Genomic DNA, 26425 nt, shown 5'->3' with positions numbered 1-26425 from the left:
CATTGTCTACACTGACAAATTTCTGCGCAGTAAAGCAGCTTTCTGCTTTCTAATTCCTGAGGTGTACACACTGCCAAGCCACTTAGTGCGCAGAAACTGCACAGTTGCAGTGCTGTAAAAAAACACCCTGATGAGAGGCGTACAGCTTTCTGTGCCGGGGCTACAGCACCGTGGTGCCAGTGCAGACATCCTGGTCGATTACAATGCTGCAATTGGCCTCCTGGAGGTGTCCCACAATGCCTGTTCTCGCCTCTGGTCATCGGTTTGAACTCTACTGCCCTGCCCTCAGGTGACCAACCGTGAGCCCCACCCCTTAAATTCCTTGGGAATTTTGAAAGTCCCCTTTCTGTTTGCTCGGTGACGCGTTTATGGTCTCAGCGCATCTTTCCAGGTAACCATGCCTGCTCCACGCACCAGGCGATCCTTCGCTTGGAGCAATGCCAAGCTGCTGGACCTCATCAGCAATTGGGGAGAGGAGGCTGTCCAGTCCCCGCAGTTCTCCAGCCATAGGAATTATACCTACTATGACAGACTCAGACCAGTGGGGTACAGGAGTCTGGTAGAGAGCAAATATACTGGTCACTGGATGAGTAGTTTTCTGTTCCCTGAGTGACCAGAGAAGGGGCTGCACTAGAGTAATCAGGAACCTGCTAGAATCAATTAAGGCAGGCTAATCAGGGCACCTGTGTTTTAAAAGGAGCTCACTTCAGTTTGTGGTGGGAGTGTGAGGAGCTGGGAGCAAGAGGCTCAAGGAGCTGAGAGGGAGAGGGTGTGCTGCTGGAGGACTGAGGAGCACAAGCGTTATCAGACACCAGGAGGAAGGTCCTGTGGTCAGAATAAGGAAGGTGTTTGGAGGAGGCCATGGGGAAGTAGTCCAGGGAGTTGTAGCTGTCATGCAGCTGTTACAGGAGGCACTATAGACAGCTGCAGTCCACAGGGCTCTGGGCTGGAACCCGGAGTAGAGGGCGGGCCCGGGTTCCCCCCAAACCTCCCAATTGACCTGGACTGTGGGTTCTTCCAGAGGGGAAGGTCTCTGGGCTGTTCCCCAACCCACATGGTGAATCTCTGAGGCAAGAAAATCCACCAATAAGCACAGGACCCACCAAGATAGAGGAGGAACTTTGTCACACTGGTGTCAGGAGTGGGATCTTGGGGTGCACAGCGCAGCGGAAAAAGGAGGGTGATTAAAAAAAAAAAGGAGGGTTTATTTTTTTCACCACAATGGATGACGTAGTGCGGGCACTGATACAAGCTACGGCGGCCCAGCAGGAGGCTACCCATGTCCAGGCAGCCGCCCAACAGGAGGCAGTGCGGCTGCAGCAAGAGACTAATCGCCTGCTGATGGACCAGGCTGCTCAAGACTGAGCTATGTTGCGGGAACTGGTAAACCAGGTAAAGTCCCTTACAGAGCTGAATCACGGCCATGATGGGACACTGCAGAAAATGACACGGGAGGATAATGTAGAGGCATACCTTCTGGCCTTTGAGAGGACAGCCCTACGGGAGGCTTGGCCTCGAGATCAGTGGTCTGGCATCCTTGCCCCATTCCTGTGTGGGGAGGCCCAGAAGGCCTACCATGATCTGCCTGAAGAGGCTGCAGCAGACTACCCCCAGCTGAAAGCAGAGATCCTGGCCAGATCTGGGGTAACGACAGCAGTGCGGGCCGAGCAGTATCACGGTTGGAGGTACCAGGAAGACAAAACCCCGCGGTCCCAATTGTATGTCCTCATCCATCTCACACAAAAGCGGCTGCAAACAGAGTCCCGGAGTCCGGAAGAGATACTAGCGGTTCTGGTCATCGACCGATACATGAGGGGACTACCACCAGACCTTTGTGCCTGGGTAAGCCAGAACGAACCCTCCACCTATGACGAGGTTGTCGCCCTGGTAGAGAGGCGAAGGACAGCGAGAGAGCTGACCCGACCAGTTAAGGAAGAGGCACCCCAGGTTAAACCAGCAGCACTAAGCCCTAAAGTTCGGATGATTGGGCCACAAGGAGGGCCCAGGTGGAAAAAGAGAGAGGGTGAAGGCTCATCAGAGGCCACAAAGAGTCGGAGCACTGAGGGAGAAGAGGATCGTGATGTTAGACTGCCCAAACCAAGAGACCGGGGAACGCCTAGGGCTCCATACAGATGTTATGCCTGCGGGGAGTGGGGGAGGAGGAGTGGGGGAGGAGCTCCAGACTGCCGGAGGCGATCTGCGAATGCAGGGAGGGAGGGAGTGAGCTCTGCTGCAGGGGGGAGGAGAGGCTCTCTCTGGCTGTCGGAGCCCCATGTAAGTGGCACCATCCAGCCGGCTGCCCTGTTAGCCGTGCGCGCTCTGCATGTGGGGGGGGGGGGAAGGCCGGACATTTACAGATTCCCCCCGGACGCTATTTTTAGCTCAAAAATCTGGACATGTCCAGGGGAATCCGGACCAATGGTAACCCTAAATACGTGTGAAGTGGATTTCCTAGGAAATACCTTGGGGTGATGGGAACACAAGTTCTCCCCTCCCACGCCAACCTTTTGAAGATTCTGTCCTGAGGGTGTGATCCATTGTATACTAATAATCTGCTGCTGGAAACTCCAGATAAAAGAGTCCTCATCTGTATAAAGAGGATGGGCTAAATTTGTCATGGATGTGCTTGTTCTGAGCAGAAACTGTGATGAAAAGGGATCGTCTGGATAATGCTTAATCCTGCCTGTGTGTGCGGGACTGGACTAGATGACCTATCGAGGTCCTATCCAGTCCTACATTTTATGATTCTATGAACTTGTAACCACAAGGAAGCACCTAGCGTGGGTTGATTAAAGACTGCTCTTGCCAGAGCCCATCCAGAGTGGGGATGAACTCTGGTAAGCTTATTAGTGTCCACGTAGGGATTTTTATTTGTTTATAATATGTTTTCTCTGTAATGTTTTTTACCTTAAGAATAGAATAGCTTCCTTGGACAGAACTGTGTGGTAACTCACATCTGTAGCTGTCACTCTGATCAGTCTCTGAAAAGAGCACAAACACAGTGAAGGCAGGGAACTGTTCAACCTGGACATACCCCAGACAGCAGGGAATAAGACGCAGGTCTCCACCCAAGAAAGGCAATGGCTGGGGAGCTGGAAGCCAAGAGTGGGTGCCCTTACTGAACCACTGAGGCCAAATACACATGCGGTTGCCCTGAACTGTGACAAACGTACAGTCCTGTAGATATATAGGATATGTAATATAGCCAAGTTAGTGTGGGGAAAATCTTAGCTTCTTGAATTTGCTCACATCTAAATCCTTGGTCTTCCACACTTAATGTTGCATTAGCACTAGATTTTTGCATTTAATTTCTTAGCTTTATTGTGGCAGGGAAAACAATTCTATTCCTCAGCAATATCTGGAGTAAGACATGCTGTCGCCTGCCAACTATACAAATTGTGTTCACATAATTAGCATCTCTCTCAGATTGATTACCCTGGCATGGCTCTGAGAGCTACTTGCCACTCGACTTCCTGGTACAGAGAGATTGAGAAGCTTTATTACTGTGGATAGAATTCCCATTTCTGCCAATGGTGCCAACATTCTATGCCCTCTTGAGAAGTAATGCATCAGCCTAAATCATTTCTCTATTTTCATCATAACGCTCTAGTTCTGGTGTTTTGTTTTAAAAGTGTCACTGTGACTCAGGGGGTAGCACTTCCCCTGCTGGGCCAGGAGCCTGCCAGGACTTAAATAAGGTCAGACCTAATGCTGATACTGCAAGGATGATGAAAGCTGGAGATGCTATACTTAAACTAAAATTCCTTCTGCCCAGCTCTGGTGGGCTTTGCAGGCTGAAGATCCTTAAAGGGACTGTTGGGTACTCAGCGCTTCCCAAAAGTTAGGGCACTTACTTAAATGTCTAAATATGGATTTTAAGACCCTAACTTTAGGCTCCTGTTTTTCTGAAAGCTAGAGAAAAGGCACAGATTTTTAACAGTGAGGGTAGTTAACCACTGGAATGATTTACCAAGGGAAGTGGTGGGTTCTCCATCACTTGAGATCTTCAAGTTAAAATGAGAGCTCTTTCTAAAAAGAGAGGCTCTAGCTCAACCACAAGATATGGGCTTGATGCAGAAACTCAGAAATTCTCTAGCCTGTGCTATGAAGGTCAGACTAGATGATCTAATGGTTCCTTCTATGAATAAATGAAAATATTTGCCCAAGCTTTTTAGGGCAAGAAATGTCTTTAGATATTTAGTAAAATGCTGCATCCACTGAGAATGCTATATAAATAATAACTGTTCTTTAGTAACAATCCTCTGCCTATCTCAAGGCCACCTCAACACATGTGGGGAGTCCCCGGGTTGCTCATTTCAGAAGTGTAGTAGAAAAGGGGGCCATTTTCTTAGGGCATGATTCCACAGTATTCATGGATGGGACCCCTTTCCAATCAGTGGAAACTCGGGAGCAGAATAGCTGCAGGACTCAATCCATAGAGACAGATTCCTAGTAATAGACCAAGTCCTGAAGTCTTCATTTGGCCTTTACTCTGTCAAAATTCTTATTAAACTCAATGGGGATTGGGTCTCAGTAAAAACCAAGCAAGGAATTCAGGATTTGACTTAATGTAAACAGAACATGACCCTAACGGCACAACCAAGCCACAGTTAATAACTCTCACCCACTTCCAAATACCACCAGCCAATGGCACACATGCCTGAAATAAGTCACGTTGCTAGAGGTGCAAGCCCAGGAGTGGGAAATACCTCTTCTTTGCCCCTCACACCTTATCCTCGGTCTCAGTTTTAAGGACAATATTTTATTGTACGAAACAGAATAGAGAGGCTGCTGTCCCTTTAAGTCTTGTCACTGACAGGGAAGTCTAGTATCAGCCTTTTCATTAAAGATTTCAAAGGCAAAGCATCAAGTTGTTTCCTTTCCAAGTTATCTTATTTGAGCTTCCTCCTAGACCTCTGTTTGTGCAGTGCCTCCACAGCCATCCAGAATGCACAGCTGAGCTCCAAGCAGTTGCTTTAGACACTCTGCCAGTAATCCCACATGGAAGAGGGAATGGGAGGAAGCCCCCAGAATTTAATTTCCCAGTATCATTAGTTCAGATCAAAGAGCATAATTACTCTCGCAAAAGCTGCCTGGGTCATCTCCAGCAAGAATGAAGTGTCATCTTAAATGCTCACAGATTAGGGCAAGCCATGGGGAGAGCACTTCAGCTACATTGAAAAGACAACAATAAAAGACACAAACATAATCCACCCTGTCCAGAGAACTATTTTTTTCTGATTTAATAAACTAAACACACTGTAGGCAGCCTTGCCAACTAGCCATAAAGGTACTGACAGCAAAGATAGGGACACTGTATTTACCTTCACTTTCTATCCTCCAGCAATAGAATACCGATAGTTACACCCATGTAACACCACCACTGGCTCCAAAGAAATTGCATGAATGCCACTGTAACAGGGTCAGCCATCTCCTAAGCATCTCCTCACAGCCTGGGGATGTCTGCAGCACCTGCCTCAGTTTCCTCTTTTGCTCAGAGCCCTTTAAAAGCAGCCCACACAATCCGAATACTTAAAACGTTCCCCTTGCTGGAATCCAAAATAATCAAAACTTATCCAGAGTCTTTCAGAAACAGAACACAAGAAATAGAGTTTCCACCCCACTGCCAAGCTGGGCACAGCCACTCCTTCTTGAAGATTTCTCTTCCCTTCGGAGTTCACCTACTCTCCTCTCTTCTCGGTTCCCCTCCCACCACTGGGCTCAGTTCCCTTCCTTGCCGCAGGAGCTAGTCTTGCTCCTTACAGCACACACCTGCAGTTGCTTCCTCAGCACAGTTGTATCTTCTCAGACTTCTGTCCTATGTGGCACTCCTAGCCCTGCTTAGGTAAAGTTCAGCTTTCCCAAGGGGCTGTCCTTTCCTCCCTTATCTCTTCCCTGGCTGCCTGGTGTGAATTAATCACATGGTCTCATTACTTATTACCCACCTGGGAAGGTGAGTGGATCTTGTCACAAGTAGGCTTAGGCCCCATTTCTCCTTAATGGGGCCAGCCACCCTATGATGGTCACCGAGAGCAGAATTTGGCGCTAATGCCTCTACATCTTTAGATCTGGGGGTTGTGTGTGTGTGTGTGAAGGATATCAGTCTACCCCATGAAAACAACCACACGGGATGCAGCTTCAAACTGATTCTCTTGTACACCATAGACAATAACTAACGGTATTTCTACAGTCTCTGAAATGTGCAGTCCACGATTGTGGCATGCAATGGAAGCATGTTTAAACGATGATTAGGTCCCAGCTATTTACAAGACAGAACCATGTTTTAACCCCACGGAGGATAATGATGTTGTAAATTCACCCCTGGATAAGGCTGGGGATTTTGTACTGCAGATGGCTCACCTGTGAACAAGCTTTGGGTGGCAGGGGTCTTTTTTTTATAATCTATCTATAATACACTTCAGTGGAGCTACAGCAATTGCCGCCTCCCTTAGTAGTAATAATATTTAATATTTAATGTGGGGCCATGGCCCCTTACTGTTGGACTGACATCTGACCATCTTTCCAATAGTAGCCCTCCATTAACTCATTTTCTTCTCAAGCTTGTGAAGGAAGGATCTTTTCATTTGAAAGCTCCTCTTTTGGCAACTCATACAAAGCTCTGTATGTTTTTTCCAGGATATCTTTGCTTATAGTTTGCTCCTCATTAATCAGCTTCTGGAAAACAGAGACTGCCCCTCCGTGCAGCAGTTTAGCTTTGACAACAGCTTCATGCTGCTCTGTCTTTAAACGCTCCCTGGTCACACTCTTTCTCACTCTGCACAAAGGCTGTGTGCTCCACCCTTTAGATTTGTTGTAGCAATTATTAAAAAGCTTCATTCCTTGTACTTAGAAGATGGCAACATAGGTGAAAAGTAAGCACCTCCATCCTAGCCAGTGAGCAAAAGATATTTGTATTAGTAGCGAATCTTCTGAGCAAGAAAGACAGGCAAATGTACATCACACAGATGCTATACACTCTGCCCTGGTACCTCAGCCAATTTTGGATATATCTCAAGTTGCTAATATTTATGGCCCTTAAAGGGCTAGAAGCCAGGCAGTCTTGAGACTTCGGGGGGGCGGGGGGGAAAGAGTGTTCTCTGCACCATTGGTTGTTGATCAGAATAAGCTCAATCCTCATCATTTTCAGAGCTAGTCACAAAAGCCTTCCCCCAATGAGAGTTAAAGAAAACTCAGTATCATTTCTCATGGCCAGGTGACTATGAGGAGGAGATGGGAGAAGATAAAAATATCTCTAAGTAACAGCAGCTGGTCCTTGATGAACAAATGCACTGAAACTCTTAATAATATGTCTGGTACAGAAAGACCACAGTAGTGGGCATGTGAGAAATACTATAGATTAGGCAAAAGAATCACACCAATGTTTTAAATGCTTGGGGCATCACTAGAGCTCACTTAAGCTACTCTCTTGTTAACTGCAGCCCTGTGGGCTCTGTGGTCATGCCATAGAGACAACACTGAAAAGGGCTGTCAGATAAATTGCACTGGAGAGATTGTTGCAATCTGTATATTCCCAAGGCTGAGCTGGGGGCTACAAGAGTGAGGATGTGGGCGGGGCATACATAGCTTCACATCTGCATGAGAGCTGGGGGGAGCAGAAAGAAGCAGCTCTCAGATGGGATCAACTGGAGAAGGGTTTGACAGCTGATTGCCCCATTAAAACTCCATTTGTGGAGAAAGGGTGAGAGGCATGAAGATGAAAGACGTTATCTTTGGCTAGCATGAATAGGAAGACAGAGGATTAGTAGCCATATGCAAGCAAGTTAATTGCTTGAACTCTGCTATCCACCTACCACACATCTCTCTAATAGTGAACAAAATGTTCTGTATGCAGCCTGTCCAATCAGTAAAGTGATTTGGGATAAAGCGTGCACTATAAATGTGTCCTCATTATTAGAGATAATTTCTTCCTGTTTCTGTGGCACTTCACTGAAGCAAACTGTGGAACAGGCAGGCCCACTGACAGCAATTCCAGGCCCCAGGGCAGAACAGTCAATGGGCCCCAACGCACGCACAAGTTCCGCCCGCGTGGACGCAGTCCGCCTGACATTTGGGCGGTGCTGCGCCTGCGCTGGCTGGTGCCCAGCAAGCTGCTAGCACAGTCAGGGCTTCCACCTGCTCACCCGGTAGGGTTGCCGACTGTCTAATCGCGCAAACCCAAATACCTTTGCCCCGCCCCTTGTCCTGCCCCTTCCCTGAGTCCACGCCTCTGTCCCATCACTTCTACGAGGCCCTGCCCCCTGCTCACTCCATCCCCCCTCCCTCCGTCGCTGGTTCTCCCCCACCCTCACTCACTTTCACCAGGCTGGGGCAGGAGGTTGGGCTGCGGGAGTGGGTGCGGGGTGCAGGCTCTGGGAGGGAGTTTGGGTGTGGGAGGGGGTGAGGGGTGCAGGCTCTAGGAGGGTGTTTGGGTGCGGGTGGGGGTGTGGGGTTGGGCTCTGGGAGGGAGTTTGGTTGCGGGGTGTGGACTCTACACTGGGGCAGGGGATTGGGGTGAAGGAGGGAGTCAGGGGGTCGGCACTCACCTCGGGCGGCTCCCGAAAGCGACTGGCATACCCCTCTGGCAGTGACTCCTAGACGGGGACCCATGAGGTCTCCGCACGCCGCGGCCTGCAGGCATCATCCCTGCAGCTCCTATTGGCTGCAGTTCCTGGCCAATGGGAGCTGCGTAGTCGGTGCTTGGGGTGGGGGCAGCATGTGGAGACCCCCTCCCCAGGGGCCACAGGGACGTAACAGCAGCTTCCAGGTGCGGTGCGCAGCAGCAGAGCGAGGGCAAGCAGGAAGCCTGCCTTAGCTCCGCTGCGCTGCTGGCGGCGACGGCCGAGGGCCACCCCAGGCCTTTTTAAATCGTCTGGGCTCCTGGGCAATTGCCCCCTTTCCCGCCCCCTCCTCCCCCTGTCAGCAGGCCTGGGAATAGGTGAGATATTGTTACCTTGTTATAAGCAACAGAGGGTCCTGTGGCACCTCTGTTAGTCTTAAAGGTGCCACAGGACCCTCTGTTTCTTTTTACAGATTCAGACTAACACGGCTACCCCTCTGATACTTGTTACCTTGTTATATATACTTTATTTTCCATTATCCTCACTGATCAATAAAGTGCTTTAAAATAACCCATTTTTTAAAATCTGCAGCTAGTCTCAAAACACCCACACATTTTCCCCTACAAAACCATGTACAGCATGGGCAGAGAAAAATCTGTTCTACAAGGGAACAACTCTACAGTCTAAACTGGCTTTAAATATACAAACTCTCTAGAGTCAAAGGTTCAAAACCATCTATCTAAGATGGCCTCATCACTGTAGTATCTGAGCAACTCCCAATCTTTACTGTATTTATCCTCACAACATCCCTGCAGTAGGCCAGCACTATTATCCCCATTGTACAGGGGGAGAACCGGGGCACAGTCAGACTAAGGGATTTGCCTTAGGTCACACAGGGAGTCTGTGGCAGAGGTGGGAGCTGAAACAGATTTGCCAAGTCCCAGGCTATTAAGAAGTCCTCCTCAACTCTTTATGTTTCTGAAATAGATACACTGAGGGTACGTCTATACTAGGAATGCTACAGTGGCACAGCAGCAGCTGCGTCACTGTAGCATCCACACTTTCTACAGTGATGGAAGGGGTTCTTCTGTCGCTGTAGTAAATCCACCTCCCCAAGAGGCAGTAGCTAGGTCGATGGAAGAATTCTGTCGGCCAAGCAGTGTCTACACCAGGGTGGAGGTCAGCTTAATTACACTGCACAGGGCATGAGGGTTTTTTCATAGTGCTGATTGATGTAGGTAAGCCAATCTAACTTTCTAGTGTCGACCCAACCTGCTGAGTTCCATGCATGGTGGCTCTGTCTCAAATAACCCTTAGAAGCAATTCTGTCACTTCTCCAAGTGGCCAACAAAGACCCAGTGGCACTTTTTGCAGGAGCAGGCTTTTGCCCTAGGGTTCTTGGTCTACAATTAATTCCCTCCCCTCCTACAGCGTGCTCTGTTTGTGCAGTGGGCAGGTGCTTTCCACAGCGGCAGCTACATATATAACAAGTGGCGCACTCTGGGCGGCCCAAAAAGGAGCCATACAAGGTGTTTATCTAAAATATGTTTATATGTAAAACTGTTTTAAAGGATTGAAATGGAAACAAAACATTTCCACGGCCCTGTCTCTCATTTTTGGAGGGGAATTTCATCTCACACTTTTTTTTTTAATTTTGGCTCTTTGGTTCCGATCCCCGATTAATTTCAGTTGAACATCTCCACATTTTCCCTGTGACGGAAAATCCACGCTGTCCATGCTGGCTGGGGTACCCGTGGCGGTGGAGGACGGAGCAGACGCCGAGATCGAAAACGTGGCACATCATCCTGCTAGGGGCTTATAGTGAGCCAGGGGGAGGCACATGCGCAGCCCTACCCCTGTATCCAGGACAGCCAAGAGAAGGCAGCGCATGCGCTCTTGTCTCCTGCTCGGGAGGGAGGAGGGCGAGGTAGTGGCGCCTTGCGCGCTCTCTATGCGCCGAGCGCGTGCAGGGGAAGGGTTGTTTCTACGCATGCGCCACATGCGCAGTGTGTCATCCCGGTCGCGGCGAGTTCGTCGCGCTGAGGTGAGTGGGTCTCGGCGCTCGGGGCCGGCGGAGCTGAGGGGGGCGGACACCTCGGACTCGGCTGCCTCCGTCTCCGGGGCCCGCCCTGTCACTGCGGCGCGGCTCCCCAGCCTGGCCTGCCCTGGCGCCCTGCCTGCGAGAGCGCGGCTCCCGCTGGGCCCCGGCCCGCCCGCCTGGGCCCATCGCCCCGCGGGGCCGTGCTCGCGCCGAGGATGCCCACCGAGTCAGCGCGCCCGCCGGGCGGGTCCCACGAGCGGAGCCCTGGGGCCGCTGCGAGCGATCCGGGTCCGAACAGCGCTGGGGAAGCGGGGACTGCCCAAGGGACGGGCCTGTGTGACAGCGACCTGGAGGGCAGCCCTGGAGCGCCGGCCTCCGAGAATGGCCCCTGCGGCTCCCCCGGGGTTCCTCCGCGGGAGCCCCCCCGGACGGGACAGCCGCTGTTACACATTGACAGGCAGCAGATCCAGTCCGTGGCGCCCAGTGCCCAGATTGCTGAGCTGAAAGGTCTGGGGGTTGACGTGTACGACCAGGATGTGCTGGAGCAAGGAGTCCTCCAGCAGGTAGACAATGCAATCAATGACGCGAACAAGGCGACAAAATTAGCCAATGCAGAGGCAGAATACCAATCGGTGCTGGACGATTTAAGGTAAGTTTACTACTTTAAAACACATGTGGTACCCAGTAATAAAAATTTGTTGAATCATAGAAGTAAGAGATGGAAATGATTATGTATCGCTCACTTCACCATCAGATCTCAAAACAGTTGTTAGTTGAATCCTTATTTCCATTATACAGGTGGAGAACATGAAACACATACAGGTATATGTTAAATGATTTACCTGAGGTCGTCTACCTAATCAGTGGCAGAGTAAGGGAATAGAACCCTGGTTTCCTGATTTCAAATCTGGTGTCTTGTCCACTAGCCCATACTGCCTCCCACCAAGTCATCTTTTCCCTCTTCTGACGAGCCAGTGCAGGATTATCCTATGCAATATGTTGCAAGGTTTACTGTAAATCTAAGTGGAGTTATGCGTGGAGAAGTGACCCTGTAAAAACAGCACCATGTTATGAGCTTCATATGGTCTGTATGATCCCATAACTGGTGGATCACAGAACAAAGCATCTTGTCACAAGCTCTTGTAACAATATTTAGGAAATCCGCCCTATAAAAAACAGAAACTAAAGTGGTATGTAATCAGTAAGGTCTAGAGCAGTGGTTCTCAAAGCCGGTCCACCACTTGTTCAGGGAAAGTCCCTGGCGGGTCGGGCCGGTTTGTTTACCTGTCGCGTCCGCAGGTTCTGCCGATCGTGGCTCCCACTGGCCGCGGTTCGCCACTCCAGGGATGTGCTGGCCGCCCTTCCCGCAGCCCCCATTGGCCTATAGCGGCGAACTGTGGCCAGTGGGAGCCGCGATCGGCCAAACCTGCGGACGCGGCAGGTAAACAAACCGGCCCGGCCTGCCAGGGACTTTCCCTGAACAAGTGGTGGACTGGCTTTGAGAACCACTGATCTAGAGGAATGGCACTAAAGCTTGATATACATTAGCACTTTTGTTGGTCAGAGGTGTGGGAAAAAAACAAACCCTGACCAACATGAGTTTCCCCAACAAAAGTGCTGTAGTGGACAGCGCTGTGTCGGCAGGAGATGTTCTCCTGCCGATGTAGCTACCACCAGTCTTTTGGGGATGGTTTAATTATGCTGGCAGGAGAGATCTTTCCCGTCAGCATAGAGCGGCCACACAGGAGACCTTACAGCTGCGCGTACCACTGTAAGGTCTGTAGTGTAGACATGCCCTAAGAGGCATGAACTCCTGAACTTTAATCCTAGCTTGCTTCACGCTGTCCAACTCAGCCATTGACTTACTGCGTGATCTTGGACATCTCATTTAACCTCTTAATTCTTTAGTTTCTCTGTTTTTTGCATTGTTGTTGTTTTACAGTGCCCGAGAATTGTTCCTTTACAGTGCGTCACAATACGTATGAGACAGCTCTCAAAGAGCTTAGAAAACTTTATGCACCTGACTCATCCTTTTGACATCAGTGAATCTATTCATACATGAAGTTAAGAGGATGCATAAGAGTTCACTGAAATTAGGCCCTAATCTTTCAGTGATGGAGCAAAAGGTGGTAGTGGGTACATGGGGATTGACACAGGAAGAGTGAGGCAAAATCAATAAGATAATGCATTTACTCTTTCAAGTCTGGTGCACAGCATGGGGAATAAACTTTTCATAGAAATGTAGGGATGGAAGGAATTCGTTACGTCATCTAGTCCAGCCCCCTGTGCTGTGGCAGGACCTAGTATACCAACACCATCCCTGACAGGTGTTTGCTTAAACTGTTCTTAAAAACTCCAGTGATGGGAATTCTACAACCTCCCTTGGAAGCCTGTTCCAATGCTTAACTTTCCTCATAGTTGGGAAGTTTTTCCCAATATCTAACCATAATCTCCCTTGCTGCAGATTAAGCCCATTACTTCGTGTTCTACCTTCAGTGAACCTGGAGAACCACTGATCATTGTCTTTATAACAGTCCTTAACATATCTGAAGACTGTATCAGGTCTCCCCCCCCCCCCCCCCGGTCTTCTTTTCTCAAGACTAAACATGCCCACTTTTTTTTACCCATTCCTCATAGGTCAGGTTTTTTAAACCTTTTATCATTTTTATTGCTCTCCTCAAGACTCTCTCTATCCTATGTGTCCACGTTTCTTAAAGTGTGGTGGTGCCCAAAACTGGACACAGTACTACTACAGCTGAGGCCTCACTAATGCTGAGTAGAGCAGGACAGTAACTGTCTCCTGTAACCGTCTCCAGTTACACCCCAGAATATTAGTCTTTTTGCAATTGCATCACATTGATGACTCATTCAATTTGGGATCCACTATTTTTTCTTAGTTGCACGTGCATGTCACAGAAGAAATGGTCTTTAAGAGGGATTTAAATGAGGGAAGATGAGTAGTCTTTTCAGACTAGTTAACAAAGAGTGTTTTACATGTGTGAAGCAGCTTGCAAGACAATGTGATGATAGCTGTGGAGAAAGTAAGCAAATGGGACATGAAGTCTTGTACCACTGGCAAACTGGAAGGGTCAGGGACAATGAGAGACGAGATGCATGTAAGCAGAGAGGGAGAGAGTTGGTCAAGGTCCTGGAAAGTTAAAAAATAAATGTTAAACTTGGTGTGGTGGTGGAAGGGAGTGAATGAAAGATTCAAATAGTGAGATAACAGGATCAGAATGACAGAACCCAAGGATAATCTTAGTAGCTGCATTTTTGCATGAACTAGAAGGGGGTGATGCAGATATCGGGGAGGTCAGATAGTATGAGGTTCTTGTAAACAAGGTGAGAGGTGACCAGGGCCTCAAGGAGAGTTCTAGTTGTGTAGACAGAGAAAAAAGGGGGATTTAAGTGATGTTACAAAGGAAGCAGCAGCAAGATTTGGAGATGGCATATTTAAAATTTGGAGATTTCCTGAGATGGAGTTAGTAGATGTATGGGGCTGTGTATAGGAAAGAGTCAAAGATGACATGTGGGGTACAGACCTTAGTTATAGAGTATATGATAGTGTGTTCAACCAGGGTGGATAAAAATCAATTATTTTTTTTTTAATCAGATTTTTTTTATTTAAATTGGATTTTTTGATAAAAGTTTTTTCCTCAAAAAGCATATCTAAAGATAGTTTTAATTAAGATCCATGATGAAATATCTTTGAGCTACAATGTAATAGTGATTATAAATTCTAATTCTATAGTATAAGACAATATATTCATGCAATGTTTAAGAAAAGTTTTGTAGATGAATTCCAATAGTTCATGGATTAGGGACCCAATCTTATGGGGTTCCAGGGGCTTCTGTACAGATTATTTAGGTTAATCTTTCTATCTAACCAATGGGACTCAGTTCTCAGTCTAGAACAGGGGTGGACAAACTACGGCCTGTGGGCCGTATCTGGCTCCTCAGGGCTTTGGATCCGGCCCGCAGGATTGCCCCCCATGGCGCTGCGGGCCCCACGCCGCTCTCCGCAGCGGCCGGCCCAACGTCCCTGTGGCCGCCGGGCCCTTGCCTCCAGGCACCACCCCCCGCAGCTCCCATTGGCCAGGAACAGGGAACTGCGGCCAATGGGAGCTTCGGGGGAGGAACCTGGAGGCGCGGCAAGGGCAGCGCACGCGGAGCCCTTCGCTCCCCCTCCCCCAGGGACCGCAGCACTTCCTGGAGCAGGGCTGGAGACAGGGCAGGCGTGCAGGGAGCCTGCCCTGGCCCCGGTGCGCGCTGCTGCCACCCCGGAGCCTGAACCCCTCCTGTACCCCGCCCCCCAACTCCCTGCCCTAAGCCCCCTGTCTGCACCGCACACCCCTCCTGCACCCCAACTCCCTGCCCTGAGCCCCCTGCTACACCCTGCACCTCAACCCCCTGCCCTGAGCCCCCTCATACACCCCGCACCCCCTCCCACACCCCGCACTCCCTCCCGCACCCCAACCCCCTACCCCACCCCTGCATACAATTTCCCCACCCAGATATGGCCCTCGGCCCAGAAAGTTTGCCCACCCCTGGTCTAGAAGATTCCATCAGAGATGCTTAGTTTTGCAGTTCTCAAACTGTGGATTTGTGTCTCCAGAGGTAACATGCTTGTTAACAGCATAAATAAATAAATAAATAAATAATATATAGAGGTGAGAAATAACAGACCTTAACTCTATTGTCCCTCTGCAAATTTGTGTACACAGAGTCAATCCCTTACCTCCCTCTAAAAGTGCAAAGTTTCAAAAAGTTCAATGCATAGAAGATTGTTGGGGGCGGAATAGATCTGGACAAGGAGAAGAAGTCTGGAGATAAATGTGAGAAGTGAGGGACATATGTTTGTTTTGTTAAAATATTATATGTTTGCTGTTGAAGAAAAAAATCCAGAATACTTGACGTTTTGTTTTAGTTAAATAAAACAATTTAAATGTCTGTCTGATCATGTTCTCCTCCTAATACAGCATGGCAAGAAAATCCTCCAAATATTAATGATTAACCTGTTGAATTGGAGATAGTTCACCTCACAATGACTTCATAAATATCTGCTTCAATTACCTTTGGTAAATGAAATAACCAAACAATCATTCATTTTCTGATATAGCTGTAAAACTAATCTGAAAAGTTTTCAAAATAAATCACTGTTTAAAAATGTATAGTGTGTACCTTCTAAAAATGAAACCTACATCTATCTCTGAGTTGTGAAGCATATGTATATGCTTGTTGGTTATAACAACCAACAAGAATGCACTTTTATGTAGAAAACTATGATTAAATTGAGTCTTCCTGACTAGTGATTTAAATCATGAATTAAATCAATTTGATTTAAATCAAATCCACCCTGTGTTCAACAGTAACAGAAGAGAGGGAGTGGAGAGAGTTTTGGGAAAAAGACAAAGTTCAGTTGTGACCATGTTAAGTTTTTAAGTCAAAAGTGATAGAAAAGATATCCAGGAGGAGATGTCAAAGAGAGCATGCAGTGAGTGACTGGATGGCTTCAGACAAGTCAGGAGTAAGAGGCAGATGTTTGAGTTGTCAGCATTGCTGTCAGAGCTACAGTAGTTGAAGCTATTTGATCAGATGAGATCACACAAAGAAAAAGGTGTAGAAGGAAAAGAGGAAGTGACCAAGGTTATAGGACTGTAGAACTCCAGAAATGGGAGAGGGAAGCAGGAAGATTTGTAAAAAGACCTTGAAGGAATGGCCAAAAAAGTAGGAGGAGAACTAGGGGAAAGGACAGCTGCAAAATCAATAGGAGGACAACGTGATGAGAAGGGAGGCATGATCTAAAGTGTTTAAAAAAACAGCAGAGAAGTCAGGGATAGTGAGGATGGAGTAAAAGCCCTGAGACTTGGTGAGGCATAGGTCATAACTCAGTGGAGCAGCAGAGGATGGAATCTAAATTAGAGTAATATGTTCCAAGATCAAAAGGGATCATTGTGATCATCTAATCTGACCACTGAATAATGTAACGTATATAACTGTATAACTTACAACTTCCTCAAAATAATAAATAAGAAGGGAGCGGGGATGGGTTTGGAGGAGACAAATTCAAAGCAATGATTTTTAACTGCTTTCTTGATGACTTTGGAGTTGAAGGGAAAGGGAGATGTGGTTGAAGGCAGGTCTTTGGAGCGGAGCCTGGAGTTGAAGCGCGGAGTAGCTCCGGAGCAGTAGAGCTGCAGGTTTTTGCCTGGAGATGGAGCAGAGCTCCAAAGCCCTGGTTGAAGATGTGTTGGTTCTGAGAATAGAAAAGACTACACTGTGCTTAGCCATTATCCTCATTTTACGGATGAACATCTCCCAGTCACAGGGGTTGTGACTATTTCACATTTACATAGCACTTTTGAGATGCAAAGCTGTGCATCAGGATGATGTATTTATTCTACCATTAGAACTTGCAGATGTGACCGAGGCTAATACAGGACCCCCACATAAGGGTGGACATAGGAGGGGCACATTTAGTGGGAGTAGATATCCGTGAAGATGTTTTCACTAGTATGTTTCACCCCAAATCTAAGTAATAGGAGAAAATGTGATGGAAAAAGCATGGCTTTTCACAATGCATTTGCCACATGTACTGTGAATGGCAACAGCGAATTATGATTCTCCTTTAAAAACACATTGTAGCTCTCATTTCATTCAACAGAGACCACTTTGCAAGAGTAAATGTGAATTTATCCACAGTGTGTATGTCCTCAAAGAAACTCTTCTGGCCCCTTGCTATTTAGCTAGTAGGGCCTCGAACTGTGTGAGACTCGTTCTTCATTTGTGTGCACATTTGTTCATGTAATTTCTGATTACATTCCAAAGAGACCTCTGTTTGTTGCATCAGCGTCTGATGGTTTGATTTCTGTTTGGCCTAATATCAGCATCTAAAAATATCACTCGGTCTTGCATTGTTATATAAATGAGCTAGCTGGCAGACTAGTCATGCAGCAAGTTACAAGTGTGAAAATAGGGATAGGTAGAGAGAGAAGCTTGCTTCTTTAACGTATATTTAAAAGTCCATTCTCTCCACCACCATTTGTTTGGGCTGGTATGCTTTCCTTGGCATTTCTGATTGTTAATTTGAATGGTAATGTATTATCACATTCTGTAGTTGGTCCAAAGGTATCAGTGATATCATGTATTGATACAACAAGGAGTCTGGTGGCACCTTAAAGACTAACAGATTTATTTGGGCATAAGCTTTCGTGAGTTAAAACCTCACTTCTTCGGATGCATAGAGTGAAAGTTACAGATGCAGGCATTATATACTGACACATGGAGAGCAGGGAGTTACTTCACAAGTGGAGAACCAGTGTTGACAGGGCCAATTCAATCAGGGTGGATGTAGTCCACTCCCAATAATAGATGAGGAGGTGTCAATTCCAGGAGAGGAAAAGCTGCTTCTGTAGTGAACCAGTCACTCCCAGTCCCTATTCAAGCCCAGATTAATGGTGTTGAATTTGCAAATGAATTTTAGTTCTGCTGTTTCTCTTTGAAGTCTGTTTCTGAAGTTTTTTTGTTCAATGATAGTGACTTTTAAATCTGTAATAGAATGACCAGGGAGAGTGAAGTGTTCACTTACTGGCTTATGTATGTTACCATTCCTGATGTCTGATTTGTGTCCATGTATTCTTTTGCGGAGGGACTGTCCGGTTTGGCCAATGTACATGGCAGAGGGGCATTGCTGGCACATGATGGCATATATGACATTAGTGGATGTGCAGGTGAATGAGCCCCTGATGGTGTGGCTGATGTGGTTGGGTCCTCTGATGCTGTTGCCAGAGTAGATATGGGGACAGAGTAGGCAACGAGGTTTGCTACAGGGATAGGTTCCCGGGTTGGTGTTTCTGTGGTGTGGTGTGTAGTTGCTGGTGAGTATTTGCTTCAGGTTGGGGGGTTGTCTGTAAGCGAGGACTGGCCTGCCTCCCTAGGTGTGTGAGAGTGAGGGATCATTTTCCAGGATAGGTTGTAGATCGTGGATAATGCGCTGGAGAGGTTTTAGCTGAGGGCTGTATGTGATGGCCAGTGGTGTTCTGTTATTGTCCTTGTTGGGCCTGTCCTGTAGTAGGTGATTTCTGGGTACCCGTCTTGCTCTGTCAATCTGTTTCCTCATTTCCCCAGGTGGGTATTGTAGTTTTACGAATGCTTGATAAAGATCTTGTAGGTGTTTGTCTCTGTCTGAGGGGTTGGAGCAAATTCGGTTGTATCTTAGGGCTTGGCTGTAGACAATGGATCGTGTGATGTGTCTTGGATGGAAGCTGGAGGCATGTAGGTACGTATAGCGGTCAGTAGGTTTCCGGTATAGGGTGGTGTTTATGTGACCATCACTTATTTGTACTGTAGTGTCCAGGAAGTGGATCTCTTGTGTGGACTGGTCCAGGCTGAGGTTGATGGTGGGGTGGAAATTGTTGAAGTCCAGGTGGAATTCTTCAAGGGCCTCCTTTCCGTGGGTCCATATGATGAAGATGTCATCAATGTAGCGCAAGTAGAGGAGGGGCACTAGGGGACGAGAGCTGAGGAAGCGTTGTTCTAAGTCAGCCATAAAAATGTTGGCATACTGTGGGGCCATGCGGGTACCCATAGCAGTGCCACTGACTTGAAGGTATAAGTTGTCCCCAAATCTGAAGTGGTTGTTAGTCAATAAATCTGTTAGTCTTTAAGGTGCCACCAGACTCCTTGTTGTTTTTGTAGATACAGACTAACACGGCTACCCCCTGATACTTGACATCATGTATTGATGTTGTACACAATGGAGAAAAGAAGAACGCAGTATCTTATATTCAAAAAATGTTAGTTTTACCTCTTATCTGTAGCAAATCAGTACAGTTGGCTCTTTGTGCTGTCTTTTCTATTGATGAGGCATCCCTCCTCCCACCCTCCCCCAAATTTTGACAGATCATGCAACAGTCATTAAATGGTGACACTTTTTGGTTACTATTCGTCTGGGCTTTACGTGAGGCAGTGGCAGATTATATATAAGAATTTGAATAAATATAGTGGCCTAGGCATGAAAGGTTCAGTAGTACTGTACCTTTTTAAAATTATTTTACAGCACAATACAAAAATAATTTTATCTGTTAAATTAAAGGGACACTAAGGTTAAAATAAGATTTAAAATAAATGCCCATACAATGTAATTTCTTACTATAGATTATTAAAACAGATTTAAAAAAGAAACCCAACTCTTTCACCACTTAGACTTATTTCTTGCGCTTCTCTACCTTGGATAATAAAAGTAGGTTGGCCAGTTTCACTTCCTGGTAGAGCCCTGCACGGAACTATTCTTTAATCCCACTCCCGCTATTATGGCAGCAGGTCCTGCAGGACCTGTAGGATCCCAGTCCCACTGCAGGGCTCTACTTCCTGGTAGTCGTTCATTAGCAGAGTTGTAATTATTGAGTTCCAAATACTGCAATGGATTGCTTGTATTTGAACAGAACTGTTTGAATTTTACAAAGGCTAGTTTTTAAAATGTTAAAGGCCAAGAAAATCAGCATACTTATTTAGAAATCCAACTTTAGCCTTCTCTTTGTTAAAATCTTGGCTATAATTTTTAGGTTTAAACTATCTGAGTTGAAAATGTCATGTACTTACTCTTCTCATTATTACAACTGAGTACTAAATGAACATCTTTTTATTTTTCAGGTCCTGTACGACATCTCTGAAACAGATCAATACAATTATAGAGCAACTTACTCCTCAAGCTGTCAACAGCAAAGATATAAACAGAAAACTAGACTCTGTAAAACGACAAAAGTATAACAAGGTGACTGGAAAAAATTAACTTTGGATTGCTTAAGGCGCTGATCCTGTGTCAGGCTTCACACTTGAGGATCCTGATAAAGGGTCAGAGTCTAAACTTGCAGTTCCTTCACCATTTTAACAGTTTGTTTGTTTTTTACCAAAGGCTGTAAGAACTTAATCCAAAGCCCTCTGTAGCAGTGGGAGTTGTTCTATTGACTTGGGCTTTGGATCAGTCTCTAAAATAATAGTTATAGAGCTTGTTTGGATAATTGATTGTAATTAAATTCCTGCAGGGCCTCATGGTGGTGTTTCAGAGCGTTACCCATGTTATGTGACTTTTTCATCACACTTGTGTCCATGTTATCTGAAAATGAATTAATGATCAGCCAGTTGCAGGATAATAGCTAACTTGAATGAGGTGTCCTTTATTAGTCATTTCTAAAACTGCTGAAGACTTAGACCAGAGGTTCTCAAACTTTATTGTGCCATGACCCCTTTCTGACAACAAAAATTACTACAGGACCCCAGGATGGGGTACCGAAGCCTGAGCCCGCCAAAGCCCCGCCACCATGGAAGGGGGGAGGGCAAACCAAAGCCCCACCTCCCCAGGCTAGGTGGCTGAAGACCAAGAGCTTCAGCCCCAGGCAGGGGGCCTATGACCCGAGCCCTGCCACCTAGGGCTGAAGCCCTTGGGCTTCAACTTTGGCCCCAGGCCCCAGCAAGTCTAAGCCAGCCCTGGTGACCCCATTAAAATGGGTCCTGACCCACTTTGGGGTCTGACCTACAGTTTGAGAACAGCTGTCTTAGACTAAATCACTGTATAGAAAAACCTGAGCAACTTTTGTTTTTATGAGTCGTCTTATTGATCTTAAGAGACTAGTCAAATGAGTGAAGTTACGTGTATATGATGATTACAGATTCAGGCCCTAAATTACAAGTTGCACCCTATTTGTGTTGTCACTTGTGCGATTTCAGTGTTTTTAATAACACTTTGCCTTTTTGAGTAGTTAAAAAAAATCCTTAGTAGGTGAAAGCCAAACTTTTTTGATAGTGAGACAGAAATTTTAGTTGCCTTATAAACAGATAAGATGTGAAATTATCTCCTTAATATCTTAGTGCTGACATGTGGCAAATGTTTTATAATATGGGTATTATGACAGCAGGGATGTCAGTGCTTGTATAAGTATCTTTTGTAACTGCACACAGGTGCACTGGAGGATTTTCAGCAAATGACACTCTTAAGGAAACAAACAGCTCATTGAGGGTAGTTTTACTAAATTTAAAAAAATTAAAACTTGATCCTCAAATCAGGCGCCTCTGAGGGGAGGGGAAAAGATTTACAAAGAATGAAGTTTATAAGTAATAAAAACATTTACTGCTTTGTGTGTTTATTTAATAATTTGATCAGGAAATTCATAGATTCCAAATCCAGAAGGGACCATTATGATGATCTAGTCTGACCTCCTGTATAACACAGTCCATAACCCTTTTGGTCACCTTAGGAATTGTAACTTTGCCACATTATAACACTTATGAGGACAATAAAAGTGGATAAAAGATTGTAAAAGAAGTGTAAATAGTGGTGAGCTACAATTGTTACAGGCCTCGTAATTTTGAATTCTCTCACTCTTGTATGTTTACAAGCACTGTGGTGTTAGTTTTTTGCAAATAAATTAGTTGTCTTCTCTTGAGCTGACTTGGTATAATACCACCTGTTCATGCATGAAGAAGAACATTGACTGGTTTTGAGTTCTTTCAGTCTCTTTGTGGCAACACATCTCAAAACAAATGTGTTGGAGAGAAGATTTTTACTTAATTTTATGATTCTATTTAACACATATGAAAGTGAAGGATTAACAGAGCTCAAATATATGCTTAGTGCAATTTCATATGCTATATATGGGGCTTTTCTTCACTGGATCCTAGACCCAAGTTTAAAAAATGCATACCCAAGTGTATGTGAAAGTATCTGATGCCTATGAGATTTGTTTGTGTGCACAACCTTAACTTGTGCATGCCCATCTGGTGTTTGCATGTATATGCTGTGCATGTACACCTGAATTAGTGCACTTTAAAAAATTTATGCCACAGTCATGATGAACTGTGCCAAACTGGGAGTGTGGATGTGTATGTATTATGTAGAGAGGTATCCACCAGGTGCTGGGATGACACCTTCCACATACATTTTTATCACATGGAACCATATCAAAATTTGAACTTGTTTCAGATGCAAAAAGCTAACCTGCTACTTAACATATTAATAACAGCTTGAACCTTGTTTGTAAGAAAAGCAAGTCTGCTACCAAGAGTTTTAAATTTTGTACACTATTGTCATTCAAGGAACAACAGTTAAAAAAGATCAAAGCAAAACAAAAGCGTCTCCAAGCAGTTCTTGGTGGAGCAGAGACTCTCATTGGAACAAATGATGTTGAATTTCAGGATGATGAAGGTGAGGGAAAAAGCCATTTCAAATCTTTTTTTGTATTTCTGTCATTTCTATGTAATGCCTTTTGTTGTTTGAAGCTCATTGCCAAGATCTTTGCCAGTGAACATGAGTAAATAAATTTCAGTGGTTTGTTTTCAAAGAGTGATTTTAGGAACACTTAATTCTCTGCACCTGCAGAATTGCAGATCTCAGAGTATCCATATGGGGATTTTTAAAGACTGAAAGTAGATCTGTGCTTAGTTCAGTAGGGAGGACTGATGCACATTAGAGTATTGGGCTTAATAAATTGGAAATCTTAACATTTTTCACAGCTAATGTGATAAAGCTAGCGTAATGATTGAATTACATTTTATAATCAGCCATCAATCAGTACTCACAAAATTGGTTTTTCGTATCTGGTAAGAAACACTTGTTAGAAATTAAAAAAAAAAATTGTTGTATGAGCTGTACAGTGTGAGAACAACAGTTTCTTATGGAATACTATGATAATTGTCTCCATGTTTCCAAGATCAAATCTAACTGAGGATGTTTGTTTTTTTCTTACTGCCTTCTGCAAACCCAGCATGAGTTCTTAGAGTCAAGCTGGTATCTTTCTGTCTTGTACATCATCACTAGTAATCAAAATGCTAAAGGCCAAAATAGGTACCCATTGATATCTGTGCAACCCCATTAGAGTTCAGTGAGTTTGCACAGAGTAGATTATTGAAATTTATAATACTGTTCTGACACATGAGTTGAATAGGTTCCAGCTCTCTCACTCGTATCTGTGTTGGATCTGCAGGTCATAAGGAGTAAAAAGCAGCAAAGACTTATTTTTGACAGTAAAAGTGGTAGATTTGAGTTGGAATAGATCTGTGGAATAAGAACGTGCCACATTGACAGTCACTTTATTGAGTAGAAATACACCATAAGATCTTTCCTTTTACGCTCTGTGCATTAAAACTCGGGCATTTGGTACGAGGAAATGTAGCTTAGTCATGATGCGGTCTTTGCTTCCAATTTGTGTTCTTATTTCTGAACGCTTACAGTTACCTAATCTGGTAAATAATAAGTTTACAGAAATAGATACATATGTAATTACTGAATCCTTGTCTTCTGTAAATAAATATTTAGAAGGAAATAGTGTTCTGATGCTATGGTGATTAGCTTATAAATACCTAGATATAACATGCAAACATATAAAAAAGTTAACATAAAGCTGTAGCAGGGTATAGTTGATCTTCAAGAGCAATCATATCTATTCAAAGAACATTAAACTCAAGTTACTTGTACACCTGCTCATCACACTCAGGATGTGTAGCGGAAGAAACATAGTAATTTAAATAAATAGCTTTTTTTTTATTTTAATTAGGCATTAATTTTAAATTAGGTTCCCCTTGAGTACGATAAGTAAGTGTTCAATTGAATCGTTTTGGAATATGGTATGACTTAAAAAAAAAATGGACTACACAAATTAACTAAGTTTTTTATATTTGGCATTTACTAACATGGGTCTTTGATACAGAAATGTAGTTAGGTACATTTGTAATCTCACTAAATTTAGTGGGACTACTCATGCTTAAAGTTAAGCACAAGCTTAACTACTGTGCTGGTTCAGTGCCAGAGGCCCCAGTCCTACAATCTGATCCAGGTGTACCCTTAAGTACCTTACAGGATTGGAACTGTAATTTCTGTCCTTCTGGTGGGAAGGCTGAGGAAGAGGAAGAGTTGTATTGTGGAGATATTTAATTGTAGTCTCATCAAGAAACATTAATAAAGAGGATCTGGAGGAAATGAGCTTGTGGATGCAGTGTGAGTATCTGGGAAATTCTGGCAAGGACATGAATTGGGCACTGAATCGAAGAAACGGAGTTTAGAGATACCAGCATCTTGATGATCACTCAGTTTTTAAAGCATGAGTTGAAAGTGGTTTCAGATACTGCACCAGTATACCTGCCAACTTTTTGTTATGCATCATGTTGCGAATGCATATACATATATATATAGACCAGTGTGTGTGGTGTATAAACAATTCAGTAATTTTTGTGCAGTTTTGTATTGTGTTCTGTGTAGTTGCTGTTTTTTTTTAAGTCATAATCAGAAGGTAGATGGCAGTGATCTATAGTAGATGTTTGGTAGGGTATTTGATAAGGTAAGAAACTTTAAGTGTATAATCAGCTTTGTGTCCCTTCTCTGATGTATGGCGTGAAGAAATGCTAAGACTACAAGTTTTAGTATAATAGCCATTAAATTATTAATTGTAGTGTTGGAAGATCAAAGTTAAGGTGGTGTGTGGGATTTTCCGTTTTTTGACTTGTGGAAAGTCAGAATGTCAGAGAGGATGTTAATATGTTAGTGGTATTGAGTGTTGTGATGGCAGTGGGGTAATGCTTGGAGATTGATGATGTGGATATTGACTTAATTTCTGATTATCTTTGCAGATATGCTTCATGTCAGAAATGGCTGCATTTCAGTGGTGGGTGAAGTGATTGCATTGTGTGTATAGTTTGAGAAACACTTTGAGATTAAAAGGTGCTATATACTGTACATGTAAAATGTTATCTGACCATTTTGCCTTTCTGTGTCATTCTCTGCCTTTTTGGAACACTTTTTTCTCTTTTTACCTCCAATTTAGTTTGTATGGCTGTTTTCTCTAACCATTGAATTAGTTGGATGTAATTTTGGTTTATTCTGTACAGTGTATGAGGAAGGGTGCTAGTTTCAGGATTGATGCGTTATCTATTATTAAAACAAATAAATTTAAAGGTTAAAACAAACCTGCTTATCTGTTTGAACTGCGTGATATTACTTAGAGCACATTAATGAGTCTGCAGATAAGAAATGAATGTTTTGAGTCTCTTTGCAGAGCCTGGTCCATCGTCTCTTGGCAGTATGCTCATGCCAGTCCAGGAAACAGAATGGGAGGAACTCATTCGTACTGGTCAGATGACCCCTTTTGGAACTAAGGTCCCTCAGAAGATAGAAAAGAAGCCACGCAGGTTAATGCTAAATGAAGCATCTGATTTTGAGAAGTATTTGGCAGATCAAGCTAAGCTGTCGTCCGAAAGAAAGAGGTCAGCCCTTAAGAAGGGAGCAAAGAATAAAGCAGAGGCCAAGAACATTCAATGTGCAACTCCCACATTAGTCATAAAGAGAAAGAGTGGCAAAACCAGAACCCTGTCAAAAACAGACAAGCGCCTGAAAAAGCACATGAAGAAACTTCAGAACCATGCTCTTCAGATCCAATTTAAGATAGGAATTCCCAAAGAAAAGAGACTTCCTGAGGTCAAGGAGAAGCTGAGAGGTGAACAGGGGGATGACAGTGAAGAGTCAGAATATATGCCTGATGAGGAGCTTTTTAATCCAGAAGAGGAGGAGGAGGAGGCATTTTTTCATGCTGATGATAATTCTGATTATGAATTGAAGACTTTGCGAGGAGGAAGAAAACATTCAGGGAAGAGAAACCTTAAAGAAGAAGCTGAGGAGGATGAAGACTTCTTCCCAAGCTCTGAGGAAGAGGAAGAGAATACAGTAGGAAATCGTAGAGTAAAGAGATGCAGAGATGATGGAGATGAAGATTACTATAAACAAAGGCTAAGGTTAGTCCAAGAAGGCTTTATGTTAGTAACTTTTATAGGTGATATCACACAC

General features: G+C 44.9%; 1 protein-coding gene across 4 annotated transcripts in view; it reads left to right on the top strand.

Annotated features, from left to right (window-relative positions):
* Positions 1 to 10607: 10607 nt before the first annotated feature.
* ERCC6 (ERCC excision repair 6, chromatin remodeling factor) overlaps positions 10608 to 26425 on the top strand; it is a 92591-nt gene continuing 76773 nt past the window's right edge. For 3 of the 4 annotated variants that reach the window (XM_065551624.1, XM_042856117.2, XM_042856118.2), the window contains exons 1-4: positions 10664 to 11248; positions 20251 to 20371; positions 22690 to 22798; positions 25641 to 26373. In XM_065551624.1, the coding sequence (XP_065407696.1) occupies positions 10815 to 11248; positions 20251 to 20371; positions 22690 to 22798; positions 25641 to 26373 (1397 nt within the window). In that variant the 5' untranslated portion in view covers positions 10664 to 10814. Of the gene's footprint in view, positions 11249 to 20250; positions 20372 to 22689; positions 22799 to 25640; positions 26374 to 26425 lie in introns of all 4 variants that reach the window. The other variant, XM_008173062.4, reaches the window with a different exon arrangement.

Source organism: Chrysemys picta, chromosome 7 (genome assembly GCF_011386835.1).
Source record: "Chrysemys picta bellii isolate R12L10 chromosome 7, ASM1138683v2, whole genome shotgun sequence".
NCBI classification, from domain to species: domain Eukaryota; kingdom Metazoa; phylum Chordata; order Testudines; family Emydidae; genus Chrysemys; species Chrysemys picta.
The sequence above is the reverse complement of the archived record's forward strand: the minus strand, read 5'-3'. Positions and strand labels throughout refer to the sequence as shown.